The sequence below is a fragment of the Rhamphochromis sp. 'chilingali' genome, assembly GCF_963969265.1.
Source record: "Rhamphochromis sp. 'chilingali' genome assembly, chromosome: 15".
Classification (NCBI taxonomy): Eukaryota; Metazoa; Chordata; class Actinopteri; order Cichliformes; family Cichlidae; genus Rhamphochromis; species Rhamphochromis sp. 'chilingali'.
Window position 1 is genome coordinate 23,081,927 of NC_137942.1, and position 19,022 is coordinate 23,100,948.

The 19,022-nt window shown below is 39.0% G+C and overlaps 2 protein-coding genes across 2 annotated transcripts; one reads left to right on the forward strand and one right to left on the reverse strand.

Moving 5' to 3' along the window:
• Positions 1-6,322: 6,322 nt before the first annotated feature.
• Positions 6,323-11,110, reverse strand: bud31 (BUD31 homolog). Its single transcript, XM_080906506.1, has 4 exons — positions 10,767-11,110; positions 10,195-10,317; positions 8,767-8,933; positions 6,323-6,793 (listed from the first exon to the last, which is right to left on the reverse strand). Exons 1-4 carry the CDS (start codon positions 10,858-10,860, stop codon positions 6,743-6,745), a joined length of 435 nt encoding a protein of 144 aa, XP_080762632.1. The 5' UTR covers positions 10,861-11,110; the 3' UTR covers positions 6,323-6,742.
• Positions 11,111-11,331: 221 nt separating this feature from the next.
• On the forward strand, positions 11,332-15,790 carry pdap1b (pdgfa associated protein 1b). The gene is made up of 6 exons (XM_080906505.1): positions 11,332-11,484; positions 11,751-11,842; positions 12,407-12,511; positions 12,649-12,770; positions 13,052-13,203; positions 15,093-15,790. The coding sequence occupies exons 1-6, from the start codon at positions 11,472-11,474 to the stop codon at positions 15,158-15,160; spliced, it is 552 nt and encodes a 183-aa protein (XP_080762631.1). The 5' UTR covers positions 11,332-11,471; the 3' UTR covers positions 15,161-15,790.
• Positions 15,791-19,022: the final 3,232 nt, after the last annotated feature.

Sequence of the window (19,022 nt, forward strand, 5' to 3'; positions counted from 1 at the left end):
GGAGACACACACATTGATATACACTAAATATTCATTTCATTTCTTTTTTGTGGTGCCCAAATTTATGCACCTGCTTGATTTTGTTTAAACAATTATTGCACACTTTCTGTAAATCCAGTAAACTTCTTTTCACTTCTCAAATATCACTGTGTGTGTCTCCTGTATGATATTTAACTGACATTTTTTATTGTAACAACCAACGATTTATACAGGAAAATTATGTCTATTAACAAGGTTGCCCAAACTTTTGCATCCCACTGTATCAGTATATTTTGTCATTAGTTTAATATGAAATAAATGCTATATGTGTCAATTCGTGTGCCAACATTTGCTGTGTAGTAGAACTGAGACATTAGTCATTATAAAAATTTATTTGAAATAATATTAGAATTCTCAAACAGAAAAACATTAAACATAAATATATAAAATATAAGAATTTACAGAGAGACAGGAATAAAAAGGACCAGCTGCTCTCCAGAGCAGGAACAAGGCTGAGGAGGAAATGCTCCATTGGAGACTGGTGTGGACTCTTCAGGAACACCAGGGTGGCCAGCTCCACCACCGATGGACCGTCCTGGGACCCGTCCCTCATCTGCCTCGGAGCCGTCCTCCCCTGTGGCCCTGTAAAACAGCACAAAACACAAAGAAATGAGAAGGCTGCTACTAGATTTTAATTTCAACATTGAGAAAAAAAAAACAACCAAAAATAGGATATAATCAGATTGGTTGTAGATATTTAGTAAAGGTGATCACAAGGCAATCCCACCGACTAAAAAGCTATCAGTGCTTGCTGTACATATCTGTGGGTGCAGCAGCAGGAGCTCAGGGACTGGGGAGCCAGGAGAAGCAACAGGGGATGCTCTGCTTCAGAATCAGTTGGTTCTATCAATACAGTATTAAATGTTAACAGGTTGAATATAATAATCATAGAGTAGACAGTGGTCCCTCATTTATTGCAGCAGGGGTTCTCAGAATAACTAGCCCCTGGTCACGCACTTTATACACTTTTTTTCCACACACACACACACACACATGAACATTGGTCACAGTTCTCACAATTGATTCTCAAAGTGCAAACCTTTGTAGATTGCAAAACGTAAAAGTATTATTATGCCGCGGTTTGTCTTCATCTGCCTGCCACTTTCGTGCGCCTTTTTCCCTCGCGGTGCAGGTGTCTATTTCCGAATGAGGCTCATAGTTATGGGTGTTTTTGTGCTGTTTTTTCTATTGGACGTGATGGTTATCAAAACCAAACGTGATAAATTTGGCAAGCGCAGGAGACACGGCACGGAGCAGATTTGTCAATCAGGCTGCAGAATGCAATGCTGTACGGTGCAATAAAAAATCAGCGAAAAAGCAAAGCAGTGACGGATGAACAGCGGGACCACTGTGTGCTGTTTATTAATAAACAATAAAATATATTCCTAAATGACAACATGCATAAAAGCAGAACGGTATTTGTACGTCAGTGGGAAAATAGCGGTGGCTTGCTAGCTTTTGTGCGGCTTCCCCGGGTCAGTGAAAACTTTAGAGAAAACTTAAGAGAAATGAATGAACTTACCAGGTTGCCCGATCTCTTTACATATCTTCCTCCAAGCTCGGTCCTTTATATTCCTGTATCGGTCCAGAAAGCAGCTGGTGTCGTACAGCTCCGAGTTGTTTGCTACGGCATTGATTAGCCTTCCCCTCCATTGAAGTATGAAAGGCTTTGGCTGGACCTGCCCCTTTGACCTAGGTAACAGCCACGTCACCAGGCTCCTGATTGGTTGTCGCGGTGCGATTTGACGCTGGAGTTCAGATTTTTCCAACTCGAGCAGTAGACGCGAAACGCGTGTATGCACAAAATGCAACACAAAAACTGACGCGCGTGGTTTTATTCGCGCGTCAAACGCGCCAGACGCGCTACACTGACGCGCGTTTCACGCGTTTTGGCGTTTTCGCGATGCAAATCTGCTTCCGAATTTTCGCGGGACCCGCAGTCGCGCGTCATCGCGCCTTTCCATTGACATTACATGTAAACCTGACGCTCTATTCGCGTCCATCGCGTTCGGTGTGAATACACCGTTGATCCGCAACTTGTAATACCACTCACTGATACTCACTTTTAGATGCATATGAATAAAAGAAGGAGTGATATAAAAGTGACATGCTGAATGCTGCCTGTCTAAATGAGAGCCGTTAACTTGCTGCTTGGTTTTTACAGTAAAAAGGGGCTCGTTTGTCTATTGTACAGGCCTGTCTCTTTACTACCTCAATTCTCAAAAGTTCTTGAAAAACTGTTTAAAAACAGACTGGAAAAATTTATAGATAAACATAAACTACTCACTGAGAGTCAGTACGGATTCAGATCAAGCAGATCAACATCATCGGCACTATTAGATTCAATAGAATACATCACAAATTCCATAGACAAAAAGCAATATGTGGCTGGGTTATTCATAGACTTGACAAAGGCATTTGACACTATAGATCATGATATATTAATAAGAAAACTGGAACGTTATGGTGTCAGAGGGGTAGTTTTAGATTGGGTCCAGAGTTATTTAAGTGACAGAAAGCAGTTTGTGAAAATAAATGGTGGTTGCTCCTTATGTATGGACATTGCTTGTGGTGTACCCCAAGGGTCAGTTTTGGGTCCAAAATTCTTCAACTTGTACATTAACGACATCTGTAAAGTGTCCAAAGTATTAAAAAGGGTTCTCTTTGCTGACGATACAAACATTTTTTGCTCTGGTGATGATCTGCAGAATTTATTGGAGGATATGACTAATGAAATAAGTAAAGTGAAGTTCTGGCTTGATAAAAACAAATTATCATTAAATTTGAATAAATCTAAACTGATGTTATTTGGAAATAGTAGTTTAAATACAAATGCAAAGATTCAAATAAATGGTGTTGATATTGAAAGAGTCAGTGAAAATAAATTTCTGGGGGTAATAATAGATGAAAAACTTAACTGGAGAGCTCACGTAAGATATATTCATTCCAAAGTATCACGAAGCATTGCAGTACTAAACAAGGCAAAACAGGTATTCGACAGAACATCACTTCATATTCTCTACTGTTCACTGGTTTCACCATACTTAAGCTATTGTGCAGAGGTCTGGGGCAATAACTATAAAACCACATTACATTCACTTTTTACTCTTCAAAAAAAAGCAATTCGAATCATCCACAATGCAGGTTATAGGGAACATACAAACTCACTATTTTTGCAGTCTGAAATATTGAAAATTGACGATATAGTGAAATTCCAAACGTCACAAATTCTATTCAAAGCAAAAAATAAAGAACTGCCAGGTAATATTCAGAGTATGTATTTTTTGAAAGAAGGAAGTTATAATTTAAGGGGTTTTTGTAACTTCAAAACAATGAAGGTACGTACTACAAGAAAAGGCTTTTGTGTTTCTGTTCATGGAGTGAAACTATGGAACAAACTGAATATGGAATTAAAGCAATGTCCAAACATAAAACTGTTCAAAAAGAGTTATAAAAATATGATCTTCTCGATCTATAAAGAAAAGGAAAATATTTAAATTAAGTGAATGTCTCTATTTAGAAACAAACAAACAAACAAAAAATTCATGATGTGATATTATAGTATAGTATATCAGAAATCTGTTCACTATTTTTATTACAAATTATATCAGTAAGGAAGCTGACTAAATATTCACTGATAATTTATGGCAAAGGGGTGGGATTAAATAAGTGTATACTTCTTCCCACTCCCTTTCAACATGTAAATTAATCAGAATGTTTTTTTGTATGTAATTTGTATAGTATTTTTTTTCTCTCTTATTTCTTTTCTAAATGTACTTGTATATTGTTCACATGTTGAAATAAATTACCAATCAATCAATCAATCAATCAATCAATCAATCAATCAATCAATCAATCAATCAATCAATTTTCTTAACATTTAGTCTTGTTCAAATGATCTAAAGCTCATCTAAAATAAAAGCACCCTGCTCTAGCTTTTCTTTGAAGTGTGAGTCCACACAAGGATGTGAAGCATTAAGCACAACAAGGAAAGTGAGTGAATCAGCTGTGTGATGCATGCTTGGATGAGTTAGTATGCATTAGAGTCAGGCCAGCTCCTTATGTCCTCAAAGCCACAGTTGCCCCTTGACGACAACTAGGCAGCTAGACTTCTTCACCTCCGCCCAATAGTTATGTGACCTACAAATACAAGCCGAGGAGGGTCACCGCACTGTCCATACATTTGTGTTTTATTCTGATGGTTAAAAACTACCAAATGAAAACACCTGAAAATTAAGATCTATCAATATTATAAAGTATGGATAAATATTATCTGTGATTTTGCTTTTTAAAACTACATTTCTTCACTTTCACTGATGACTTGACTTTTCATAGATGTCTGTAGAGTTTTAGCAGCAAATCAGATGATATTGCTTATGAAGGCATTGTGTGGTAGCATGTCTGTTTTGTGCTCAGGTGTGCTCTGTGTGGTCACACTTGTGCTTCTGAAATCACTTTCTTTTGTTCGTGAAATTGAACATGAACTGATGTTATTTCATAATGCCGATTCTCCTCTCATTAAACTTGATTTTGTTAAAGAAAACAGTGGAAATCATCTGCAGTTTTTTAATCACCAAGTTCAAAACTTTTTGATCTTTGCAATGTAAAGAGCAAAATTATAAAGATGGCATTGAGTCACTGCTTTGTGTTTCCTTTGTTAAAGTCTGCATGTAATATCCATCTTTAAATTCAACAGGAAAAACCCAAGTTACAAAATGTTATAGTGTCAGTCACTCCTTATTTCTTTGGAATTTTCTAGAAAAATTGGAAATGGATGCAGTTATTTACTGAAACAGCCAAACATACATTTGTGCTCAGAGCAATTAGTATACTGAATAATTAGATGCTCTGATATGTTATCATTGTATTGAAGTTTTGTAATGACATTTTTTGTACATGTATATGTGGGTTGATATGAAGTCACTTGATTTATAACTTGGTGAACCAAAGAGAATTGTCCATTGATAATAAATTGTGGATAATAAAGTTATTCTAAATAAAAACAAATGTGGGGTGGCTCAAGATTTTTGCACAGTACTGTAGGCTTCTGTTGGAATCTTGCATTTCTTCCTGTATTGTGCTACCAGTGTATCTGTTTATGTCTGTGTACAGGAAAATTATGCCTAAATCTCAAAATTAGGTCTTTCCTTGTGCAAGAGCTCCTTCATGAAAAGGTAGGACTACAACTGGATTTATTTATTTATTTTTAAGTGGGCTGTAAGAATACAGGAACATTAACTTGGCTCTTTTAATAAGCCAGGAGTCAAACAGACAAATACATTAGATCAAATCTACAAATACACTTATTTTAACCCTGTTTTCAAACATCAAAATGAATAAAGCAAGTAAAATGTGGCACCACTATTATATAAAACATCAACTTACTTACCTCATTTTAATGGACAAATTGTTGTCCATAAAGATATATGGACAAAAGAAGGTACACCTCCCCCTGGTGGGTGTATCTGGTATTGCAAGTGAAAAGTTTTGCATTTGTAATTCAGTTTAAAAATGCATTTAAAAAAGAAAAGTAAGTAAGAAAGCTGTGACATTTAAAAATGATTAATTTTATGAGCCACTTGTGATCCTGAATTCTCAGCAGTTTTTTTTCTGTAATTTCTGTGTCACTGTTGGAGTAAATATTTTTTATACATAAATGATCTCCGTACATGAGGGACCTCTGATAAGATGAAAAAGATTGTGTAAGATTGTGTCATATGTTACATGAGCTATATTTCCACTATAATGTGCCCACTATATGACGCCCTAATAGTGACTTCATTACTGGACCACAGTTATTGTTGTTCATGTGTATGTGGGTGTATATAATGCATAATCATAATATGTTTGCTATAGATTATTAATCTGAAGTCGAGACACAGCCTGGCATTTTGAATTATTAAAAGTTCACTGATATAACTGAGGTCTTGATTTAATTTGCAAATCTTCACTTCCATAACTTTTAAAGCTACATGCTTGTGGAGGTTTGCGCCATTGTAGCGATTAAACACATACAAAATATTACATCAATATTTTATACTTAGAACATGCAAATGCAAAGTACCCATCCTCAAGTATCCAAATCTTTTTTTTATGATTACACACGAATCTTTGAAACCTTCAGCCTTTCAGTGATTTATTTTAACACGACAAACAGAATCAGAACTTCAGATGAAGACTGTTAAAGTCTAGAGTCTATTTGATTGAAAAAAACAACAACAAAAAAAAAACCCCCACACAACTCCCCCTCCAACAACAACAAAAAAGCAAAACAAGACAGCAAGACAATCTGAAACACTTTATTTAAAACTGCACTATAACAGTGATGACTCTTTAAATTTAAACACTGCGCTTTAAATGAAACAAGCACATTAGAAATGACCGCCACAGTGGCTGTCTTTTGCTGGAATGACCTGACCCAGAAACAACCGGTCTTAATTTGGTTCTTTTAGAGTTGCAAGCTTTAGCGAGATATTTAAAAAAAGACAAAAACAAAAAAAACAACGCAACAGAAAATTTATATACTCAACACAGCCCCTCTTGGTGTATTATCATTTTTCCACTGTTTTTCTCCCCTATAATGGCAACTCAGGGTGATGGATGGGAAAATGACAGATTATTTTACATGAAGGCGACTCCAAAAAGATAATGTTGCTTCAAGGTTCTGACAGAAAAATCATAAGTCCAAAAATACAAGTAAGGGTTAGCCAGAACATCCTCTACATCCACAGTGGGTGCATTCAATGATCCTTCCCTGCAGGGAAAAAAGACACAGCAGAGGTCAGACAGGTATTTATAACTCCAAATTCTTGCTTATTAAAATACATAAACATCATCAAGTCTCCTGACATATCTTTTTTTATTTTAAAGATTTACATAAAGACTACACCTCACAAAAAAAGATGGAGTCAAGTAGGATATTTATCTGGGCTTTTATATTGGTTCAAACATCTTGCACAATATATTCCCATAACTTGTTTTTTGTGTAATTTTCTGTAAAACTAAGCAAAAACGTTTAATAGAAACAGATCATAAGCTACTTCTTTCTGTCACAAATGAAAGAAAAACGAGAGGATCATCCTTTCAGCATCTTTTCATACTGGCTATTTTATATACAGTGGCTTGCAAAAGTATTCGGCCCCCTTGAACTTTCCCACATTTTGTCACATTACAGCCACAAGCATGAATCAATTTTATTGGAATTCTATGTGAAATACCAACACAAAGTGGTGTACACGTGAGAAGTGGAACAAAAATCATACATGATTCCAAACATTTTTTACAAATAAATAACTGCAAAGTGGGGTGTGCGTAATTATTCAGCCCCCTGAGTCAATATTTTGTAGAACCACCTTTTGCTGCAATTACAGCTGCCAGTCTTTTAGGGTATGTCTCTACCAGCTTTGCACATCTAGAGACTGAAATCCTTGCCCATTCTTCTTTGCAAAACAGCTCCAGCTCAGTCAGATTAGATGGACAGCGTTTGTGAACAGCAGTTTTCAGATCTTGCCACAGATTCCCGATTGGATTTAGACACCAGACAGGTCAGGGATAAAGTTATTGAGAAATTTAAAGCAGGCTTAGGCTACAAAAAGATTTCCCAAGCCTTGAATATCCCACGGAGCACTGTTCAAGCGATCATTCAGAAATGGAAGGAGTATGGCACAACTGTAAACCTACCAAGACAAGGCCGTCCACCTAAACTCACAGGCCGAACAAGGAGAGCGCTGATCAGAAATGCAGCCAAGAGGCCCATGGTGACTCTGGACGAGCTGCAGAGATCTACAGCTCAGGTGGGGGAATCTGTCCATAGGACAACTATTAGTTGTGCATTGCACAAAGTTGGCCTTTATGGAAGAGTGGCAAGAAGAAAGCCATTGTTAACAGAAAACCATAAGAAGTCCCGTTTGCAGTTTGCCACAAGCCATGTGGGGGACACAGCAAACATGTGGAAGAAGGGGCTCTGGTCAGATGAGACCAAAATGGAACCTTTTGGCCAAAAAGCAAAACGCTAAGTGTGGCGGAAAACTAACACTGCACATCACTCTGAACACACCATCCCCACTGTCAAAGATGGTGGTGGCAGCATCATGCTCTGGGGGTGCTTCTCTTCAGCAGGGACAGGGAAGCTGGTCAGAGTTGATGGGAAGATGGATGGAGCCAAATACAGGGCAATCCTGGAAGAAAACCTCTTGGAGTCTGCAAAAGACTTGAGACTGGGGCAGAGGTTCACCTTCCAGCAGGACAACGACCCTAAACATAAAGCCAGGGCAGCAATGGAATGGTTTAAAACAAAACATATCCATGTGTTAGAATGGCCCAGTCAAAGTCCAGATCTAAATCCAATCGAGAATCTGTGGCAAGATCTGAAAACTGCTGTTCACAAACGCTGTCCATCTATGGTCTTTCACGTGGAATTCCAATAAAATTGATTCATGTTTGTGGCTGTAATGTGACAAAATGTGGAAAAGGTCAAGGGGCTGAATACTTTTGCAAGCTACTGTACATTGAACGTGTTTGCCTGATCAAGAAAATAAGCTCATATTTTCTTCAATTTGACAGTCACGTTTTCAGCTTTCTAGTCTCCTTTTCTGTTTCCTTTTTGTGTTTTCTTCATACAAACACACAAATTCTGTCTAAACAGAAACAAGCTCAATCTGTTGTTTCCTTGGAAACTGTTTGAAAAGATGATTCTAGCAAGAAATGCTAAAATACTGCCAGACTTACAACTTCCAGCTTGCTCTTGGGGACTCTGCAGATGCAGTTGGTTCCAAAGTTGGTGTCTCGTGTTTGGATGCAACGCAGGCAGCACAGGTTCTCATAGCCCTGCTTCTTCCACTTGGCAATGAGGTTCTTGTCTGCGTAGCCTTCCTTTATACAGTACTCGTATAGCTCTGCAAGGAAGAAACACAGTACAGGTTTGATATCTTGTACATTCCAGAACAGGAAATGTTAAGATAAGATACCTTTACCATCTCCCATAGAAGAAACTCGTCCTGGATCAGGAAACTGTTGCATCAATAATTAGACATCAACACAAATCAAGACAAACACCCTAAGCAGGCATACACACTTGAATGAATAAATGAATAACAATTAATAATTATCATTTGAAATATTCACCTCAAAAAACACTTCTCTGTCATGTTCATTAATCGGTTTAACTAACAGAAGAACAAATGAGTATAGTGGTTAGGCTTACATGAGGGAATCCTGTACCTCCTACCAGAGTTCGTCAATGTACAAATTACCTCGGGGAGAGAGGGTTATTGTTTCAGTGTTTTTTTCCCCCCTAACGTTTTAATGTTATTTAAAAACATTTTCAGCTTTAGCCTTTACTGCATTTCAAAACAAGCTGCTGATGCCATGACATAAGAGTTTCTTCCCAGCCACCAATGCCACGAGTCTCCGGACCAAATGAAGACACTGATGGCTTTTCATAGATGCATTTTCCACATGTATAGTCCGAGTAAGTGCACTATGAATGCGTATACCTAGACCAGGGATCTCAAACTCACAGCCCAGGGGCCACTTTCAGCCTGTATATTGACGTGAAGAAATATAATGCAATTTGGCCCTTGAAATTCCTTTTTTGTTAGGGAGGATTTGTTTGTTGTTGAGTGCAATGTTAAAACAAGTTCTTTAAAAAGCAAAAAATTATTTAATACGAAGGCAAAATGAGCAGAGTATAAACATGTTGAGGGATTGGCTGTGAGTGTTTCAGTGAGAGAATTATTTGTAAAGAAAACCATTTTCACTAGCACTCAAAAACTATTGTGTACACTTATGTCTATATTTTATTGTGTTAAATACAAACAAAATATTAGCAGAAGTGCTGTCACATGTCTGGCCAGAAAGAGTGCCAATTTTTTTATTTGGTAGTTTAATAAAAGGCTTCATTTGGAAGTTAGAAAAAAATTGTGTTTACTTGTGCAGTTTTGTTTTGTTATACAATATCTGAAATTTAAAAACAACAACAACAAAACTACATTTTTTTAAGTATTTTGTGGGCGTTTTCTTGTTTGTTTGTTAGGGTTTTTTTGTAATACTTGAAGACTAAAGTGGTCCTCCAAGGAGATGAAAGTGCTAGCAGTGGTCCATAGCTGCCCTAAACACAACCTGTGTAATGGAAACACTTCAGCTGGCTGTGCCCACCTCTACTGATGGCTTTCCTTTTGTAGAATAGGTCATAGATGTATCGACTCCGCTGATGATGCAGCCTGAAAATGGGCCAGAGAGACTCCACCTTTCGCTTCCCCTCGTGCGGCTCAGTTTCAGCTAGAACACAGAACAAGATTCAGGATGGTTAGCTTTGATACCAGGAGCATGACATCACAAGGACTACCTGCCTTGGCGAACTGATACAATGCAATGTATTAATGTGGTGAACCCGCACAGGATTTTGGCACCTGTAAGCAGAAATATGATGGGCCAGGTGAGCTTCCCATTTCTTCCCAGTTACCGGATGTAGCTGATGTGAACAGGAAATCCAGGAAAACCACTGCCCGCGCCCCCACCCCACCTCACCCCAATTTTTTTTTACTGTGGGTACATCACATAACTCAGGTGAGAGCCAACTTGTGTTTCAAATATAAACATGTACTGAAACTGAATAACCCGAATCCATCAGTGTGGGGAGACCATGCTGCTTCACAGTGTCATACACAGGACTCACTTTGCGCATACAGCCCCACGGCCGATCACCCCGAGAAACTTCCCTGGCCTACCTTCTCTCATTTTCTGATCCAGCTCGTCCAAAGTGGGCTCAATGAGCTCCCAGCCGTCTGGGGGAGGCTTTCGACTCCTCTTTACTTTTGGCATTTTGTCTCTGTTTAGCTAAAAATGCAACAAAACGCTGTAAGTATTTTCCTGTTTGTCTTACGAGCCCCTCTCAGGCGCGTATATATGACGTCACATGCGGGGGGTGATTAAAAGGCCTTCCGTCTCTCGAACGACGTCATTGCGCGAAACTTAAGATAACCTCTTTATAAAGGCGTTAAGTAACTTCTTAAAACTTGTCTCAGCCTAATAAACTATGCAAGTTCCCCTAAAATACTTATTTCGTACGGTTAAGTATGTTTTACTGTCGGGCCTGGTCTATTGCATCACTTTAGCAGTCTTACAAATTGCCTTACATTTAAGGGCATTATTTAGATTTCTACACTACGATAGCCAATGTTATTTGGAAAAATAACTAACACGTTTCTTGGAATATTTTATGTGTGGTTCATAGCGGCATACGGGCTTACCAAAAAAAACCCGTGTGTTCACTATTTATGAACCGGCATATCCTTGGACAACGCAAAATATACTGCTCCTTATTGCAACTGTGAGTTTAGCCAGCTGTCAGTTTGTGTCGCTGCCGTCACATTTATGTTTTCTGTCAGTGTTCACTGGTTAGGGACTTTATAGTAAAGACTTCGTTTGTTAAAATGCCAAAAGGAGGTAAGAGTGACTCTAAAAGTTGTTTGAATGGACTGAAATCATTTTTGTATGTTTGTTTGTCCGCTGTTAGCCACCCGATGGACATGTACCGCTGGGGCGGCATTCTAACTCGCATAACTACGCTCTGAATGATGTTTCAGCATTAAGCAGGCCTGTGCCAGCATGTCTATAAACTGCTCAGATTCATCTGATGCCTGTCTGTCCGCTCTTTCTTTCGTGCTCTGTACAAAATGCGATCACATCTGTGTTTTTCGTCGTCCTTCCAGGTAAGAAAGGTGGCCACAAGGGTCGGATGCGGACGTACACCAGCCCCGAAGAGATAGATGCCCAGATGAAGGCAGAAAAGGAGAGGAGAAAGGTTGGTGGAGTGTACACTCAGTCATGTCCCACACAAGTAGACCGGCTGGAGACTACACTTCCCACAATGCAACGCGAAAACAGCTGAAAAGAATAAAACATAGCCGGATACATTTTTGTTAGACACTCCTGATTGAAAGTTATCCTTGTTACGTCAGAGATGTCGAACATAAGGCAAGGGGGCTAGAATCGGTCCAGCAAAGAATCCAGTCCGACCCACTTTTTTCATAGGTTTTCTTATTGAAAAAGAAAAGCCAGTCCCCCCCCCCCCCCCCCCCCCCCCCATAACAACTCATACTGAACCAAAGTGATTAAGTAACAGCTAAACAAGTAAATGACTGAAAAGTTACAGTTTTCACCATCTGCTATAGAACCTTTTTATTTAATGAGCTACCAAAAAAAGGGAGGGGGTTATGCCATTTTACAAAAATATATCATGTAGAGAAATTGAGATGTATTGTTGAAATTGCACTTCTTTTTCTTAAAGTATCTCAGCGATTAGATGATTAGTTAAACATCTTTATTATGTATTATGTAAAAAATAACAGTCATTTATGTATTGTAGCAAGAGCAAGAAGAGCAGGAGCAGGAAGGTGCAGCTCAGAATGACACAGCAGAGGAGAAGCTACCAGGTTCTGGATCAGAGGACAGCGATGATGAAGATTCCCAGGTACTGCCACAGCTTTTCCATCATGTACATAAAGGCCAATGTGTTATTTAATGTGCACACTTAAAGCACTTCTTATGATCTCAATATGTGGTTAGTGTTTGGCTTGCACTGTATGAGATGTTGGTGTTTGTCTGCAGAGGAGGAGAGCCGGTGTCGAGGGATTGATAGAAATTGAGAACCCCAACAGAGTGGCTCAGAAGTCCAAGAAGGTGACGCAGATTGAGCTGGAAGAGCCCCGGCAATTGTCAAGGAGAGAGAGGTGTGTGTCATCAGCCTGTCACCTTGTATTAGTACCAATAGGGGACTTTACTTGAAAGTATAGTATTAAATGAAACCTTTTCAATGAGCTTATGAGATTTGGACTATTGTGGATTATGAACCTGAAGCGCAAATTGTTAACAGTTTGAGAAAAAGCTGCTTGGTACACACAAATCTAATCTGAGGTGACTATGTGTCATAAAGGCTTTTTGTGTGTAGAACATTACAGGAAAACTGAACTCCTGTCATTCCTCTAACCTTGAAACATGTTCTTCTGCACAGAGAAGAGATCGAGAAGCAGAAGGCCAAGGAGCGTTACATGAAGATGCACTTGGCCGGCAAGACAGACCAGGCCAAAGCTGACCTCGCTCGCCTCGCCATCATTAGAAAACAGAGAGAGGATGCGGCAAGAAAGAAAGAAGAGGAGAAAAAAGGTAAGTACCTCAGCTGTGCAGGCATTTCATAAGTGGTTATTTAACAGCACAGACTGAATTAAACACCAGGTGGTAAATGTTGAGTTTCCTGTGAGGAAAACTGGCAATGAAAGTGAATTCTTTACATTTATTTTCAGAAAAACTGCACTGTTATTGGCACACCTATTACTTTTTTTAGTGTTCAGCATTCTTTTCGATGATATCTTAAGGGCAGCTGGAGGAGTGAAAATACATACTATTTTTAATAGTATACAGTATGTATTATATATTTATTATTGTAACAGGTTTAGTTTACAATATTACATATTAAAAGGTGCTTAGGGTTAGATAAAAGCACTAATTTATTGTGTGTGATTGTAGACGGCTGTTTAAAAATGGAAAGGTGCTATAGGAGTACCAGTCCACTTTCTGTTACCTCCGAACTTGTTTTATGATGTTTTTACTCATCTTATCTCCAGTTTTCAGTTAGTAATAAATAAGTTACTTTCCTCACTGACTTTCAGCAAGGAGAGGCTCTTACAATAAAGTGTTTTTTATGTTTACTAAATCAATTAAAATAATTTACCTAAAACCTTGTTTTTCTAATGCAATACTCAATGGCAGTCATACAACATAACAATATATGTCTTACAGTTTAAAGTGGTGATAAGACTTAGTTGTGGGACAAATCACTGTCCTGTTACACCGTACAAAACCTGAATTAGTGCCCCTGCCTTATTTTGCAAGTGCTAGATGTCCCACTTCTTTCCCATTAGCTCATATTTGTTTTTCTTGTGTCTTATACCAAGTGGAGGGCAAGCACGATTACTCTGCACTTTTCCTGAGGAGTTGCAGCAATGGTCAAAGTGTTATTATTGGTGTTACAAAGCCAGATTGTCACAGTTATGGCAGTATTGTAATTGATGTTTGCCATACTTGTATCTCCCGGCATTGATCTGTTACGCTTGTTTTCAGTTCCACTCCTTTAGAATAGCTTTGAATGATTCCCATTTCAAAAATAATCCATATTTCTCATACTAGTCTTTGGTTGAGCATTTTGGTATGTCCTTTGTCTGCAATAGGCTGTTTTAGTGTCTCCTCCTTTAAGACAAACCTTTCTCTTGATTGGCTGTCCCGCCCAACCAGCAGGCTTGAAACATCAGGTGGGCGAGGCTTCTGTGTTCACGCCAGAGCCATCTTCCTGAAATGACTATGTTCAGGATCTCTGCAGTAGAAAAAAAACACCTGTCTGACACTGAGTGTTTGGAGCAGTTTGAAGCCTGAACTTTTTTTTTTTGTACCGTTGACCTTGATAACATGAGTGTCCACAGTTGATACAAAAGTCAGAAAGAGCATATTAGGTGTACTTTAATAAACTTGTTAGTGTTGATAAATCTCTCTTGTCCTGTACAGTGTGTGCATGTATTTCTGTGTGAAGAGTCTCCTCTGAGTAAAAAAAACAACAAAAAAAACCAGCACTTGTTTACACTGGCAGAACACAAAACACAGTTGAAGCTTATTACATTTTGTCGCATCCTTGTGCTAACAATATACTCACTTATTGCTGTCAAACAGACCTTTGACAATAATACCCAGTTGTTGCCATGTGTAGATACATTTCTGATAGTCAGGTCAGGCTGTGACTTGAGTCATGCACACTGAAGTTCAGAATTAAATTAAGAAAGCTGACAAAGTACTTAATCCTGCTTAGTCCACTCGAAAAAAATTGTGATTCATGTGACTAATTTCCTGCTCTGAGATGGTCTATTAAGCATGTAATGATGTCTAGTCTGATTCCAGAAATGTATTGACACAATCCCAGCATTTGCAGTAGTCGTGGATTAGTAGTTAATCAAGCCTAGGTCCACTACAACAACTGGCTGTTTTCATCTTGAATTTTCTCTTTGCAGCAAAAGAAGCGGCGGCGGCGGCGGCGGCAGCAGCAGCTAGAGGAATAAACTCCCTATCTCTCAAATGATGCACAGTATCCGAAGCGTTTTCACTTGCGCATGGACTGAGGCAATATATCTTTGACTATTTTTAAAGGAAGATCTATGAAGAGTATTTGATATTTACTGTAACGTGTGACCGTCGGAGGAGACACCAGTGAAGAGGGGTTATGTATATTTTGGCGTGGGAATAACGGCCTCGTTCCTTCCAGGAAGTAAAGCTACAATTGAAATCAAATTCACGTACATTGGGATGAACCCCTCGATATTGAACATGGTAAACTCATCATTGTACAATTTCAACTTTCCTAACTGAGCTTTGCCACTCTTTTTTTGTTTGGGTTTTTTTTTTTTTGGGGGGGGGGACTTACATTGTATATAACTGACTCATGAAAATATTTCAGATTAATAAGATGAACCAGTGAAATGTGTCTGTTCATTTATTTGCTTCTTTACCGGAATGTCCTGGTGTAGAGGAGACTTTTGTAACTTCAGGTGCAAGAGTCCACATCTGGGTCCGCTGATATGGAAGTCAGCTGATATTTACTTTATGGAGTCTGCCGATTCACTGCAGGTTTAGACAGCATTCGTTAGGTAGATTTAAAAAACCAAATAGTTATCAGTTAATGTAACTGATAAATTAAAATGAGTAAAATATGGCTTTGTGGTAGTCATTGGTATAATGCATGGAAGCATTACCTGCAACCCAATAATTAGGAGCATTTAAATCAAGATTTGACCGGTGTCCCAGATGCCACACTCATTCTATGACATGAAAAAGCTCATGGCACGATGGGTTCAGTGCATGTATTATAAATTAAAGTTTTACTCCAACACTTTGTTGCTATCAAATTATGTTTATTACAATAAATTAACTTGCACACAAATAGTCTCAGATAAAGAAACCATTCATCCTATCAACCTAAATTTGACTCACATGAAAAACTAAGTCCACCCTTACCCTCTTAATTCTGTTAGAAACAGTAAGTAGCGGCAAGTTCTGCTAATCAAATGAACTTGATAAACTGATCATCAGTCAGTGTGGCCACCTCCATAAAAACAGAGGTTTTGTCAGTTTGCTGGGCTGTGTGTATGTTAACACAAATAGGAAAGACCTCAGCACTGATCTCAGAGGAGGAATTGTTGTTGTACATTAATCTGGGAGCATTATAAGGTCATTTCTAAACAATTTGAAGTCTGTCATGCTGCAGTAAGAAAGGTCATTCACGAGTTAAGAAGTGGGCCCACACAAATTCCACCACAATGATGTGAGAGACTGATAAAGACGCACAAAAGTCAAATAACATTTTACAAGCTCCAGTCAAACCACAGATGCAAAACTGTAGAAAAATACAGAATTGCGTTTAAATACACATGAGAAGATGCATCAATGAAAATATAATTTATTTCTTTGGGAGTTATACATTTATAATGAACTGAAATGACTGAAGCTATTAATCACATTTATCTATCCTTTGATCTTAACTGTGGACGATTTAATATGCAATTAATGTGATTTCTGTTAGACGTGTGTTTGTGGTGGCACCAACAGTCCAAAGTTAGATATGAGAAGTGCTATTTTACAGCTGTTCTTCATCATGGTATGCATAGATATACTCTCACTGGCCACTTCATTGGGTGCATCTTTTTAGGTGCTCATTAACTTCAACTATCTAATCAGCCAATCACTTGGCAGCAAATCAGTGCTTTTGGGAATGCACTGATTTGTTGATTTTGAATTACATCAAAATGGGATAGAAAGGTGACTTAAGTGACTCAATGTGGCATCATTGTTGGTGCCAAACATGCTGGCCTGAATATTTCAGAAACTGCTGATCTGCTGGGATTCTTCCACAGACACCGGTCTATGTGAGGGACTGAGGAGTAAGGCACAAGGACAAAAGTAATGTTTGTTTTAACTGAATATAAAATTGTACATTAAAAATCCAGAAAAGCAGCTACTAAACATGGCCAATGTGAGGTAAGTAAAAAAACAACAACAACCCACAAATTCAAATTCAAATTCAAATTTTTATTTGTCACGTACACAGTCATACACAGTACGATATGTAGTGAAATGCTTGGACAACTGCTCGTGACCTAAAGAAAACAAAAAAGGAAAAGGCTATGAATAAGAAAGGAAATAAATATGAAAAATTAAAAAGGGTAAATTTAACTAGGAAGGAATAAAATATAAATTAAGGTTAAAAATGAAATAACTGTACAACACAAATTAGAATGAAGGGTAAATTTAACTGGGAGAATAAGATAAAGATAAATATATAAATTAAAGTTGAAAATAAAATAACTGTACAACAAAATACACAATACACAATATAGAACTATATAAGAATGTATGAAGAAATCTAAATATAAATAAATATATACACAATAACAGCAGCTGTACAAGTATTAACCGGAAATGAAGAATATAGTGACCAGTGGTGTGCAAAACCAAAGTCCAGAAAGTCCAGTGTGTGTGTAAGAACCATATGTGTGGGTCAGTACTGTGTGGTGGTGTGATTGAGAGACCGTATCGCCTGCGGGAAGAAGCTCCTCCTCAGTCTCTCTGTGTTGGTCTTCAGGGAGCGGAATCGCTTTCCTGACCTCAGCAGAGAGAACAGTCTGTTGTTGGGATGGCTGAGGTCCTTCACGATCTTCCTGGCCTTGGTCCAGCACCGCCTGCTGTAGATTGAGTGCAGATCAGGGAGCTCGGAGCGGATGGTGCGCTCAGCTGACCGCACAACCCTCTGTAGAGCTCGTCTGTCCTGCATGGTGCTGTTCCCGAACCAGGTTAAGATGTTTCCCGCCAGGATGCTCTCTATGGTGCACGAGTAAAAGTTCCTGAGCACCTTGGAGGGCAGTTGGAAGTCTCTCAAGCGTCTGAGGTGGTAGAGACGCTGTCGGGCCTTTTTCACCACGGTGTTGATGTGACAGGACCATGACAGGTCCTGCGTGATGTGAACTCCGAGGTATTTGAAGCTGTCCACTCTCTCCACTGGGCACTCGTTGATGACGGGGGTCTGGTAGTTCCTCTCCTGCTTAGTGCTGAAGTCCACTATCAGCTCCTTTGTCTTACTGACGTTTAGAAGGAGGTTGTTCCTCTGGCACCAGTTCTCCAGATTCCTAATCTCCTTCAGGTAGGCCGTCTCGTTGTTATCAGAGATCAGGCCCACCACGACGGTGTCGTCAGCAAACTTGATGATGGTGGTGGAGCTGGTAATGGCCACACAGTCATATGTGTACAAAGAGTACAGCAGGGGGCTCAGAACACACCCCTGGGGGGCTCCAGTGCTGAGAGTGGTGGAGGCTGAGACATGTCCGCCCATCCTTACTGCCTGTGGTCTGCCAGTTAGGAAGTTGGAGATCCACTGACACATAGATGAGCTGAGTCCCAGATGCTCCCACAAGTCCCACAACCCCTCCTATTATTAATGACTACATTTACAAGAAATAAAATTCTTTGCAAAGTTTTCCAATGCAATGTCTCCTGCTTTCAGTCCACTGTAAGATTCCTACGGTGGAAGGGGGTTAGCTGAACTGCTGCTCACTGGATATTTTCCCCTTTTCAGATCATTCTCTGTAAACTACATATGTTTGTGTGGGAATATCACAGCAAATCCTCAGAATAGACATTTAAATCACCTTTCTTCTCCGTGCTGATGGTTACTTTGAACCTGATCTAGAGATGGAGATGAGCTGTCATGTGATTGGCTGATTAGATTTTTTTTAGTTAATGAGCATGCTAATAAGTGTGCCTAATAATGTGTCCGGTGAGCTGATCTCCATTTTTCCTCACAGTCGTCTTCATGTCTGTGCCCGTAGCACAAGGTGGCAGTAAAGAATGTAGCACGCAGGATAAAAAGCAAACGAAGAAGAAGCGATGCGCTG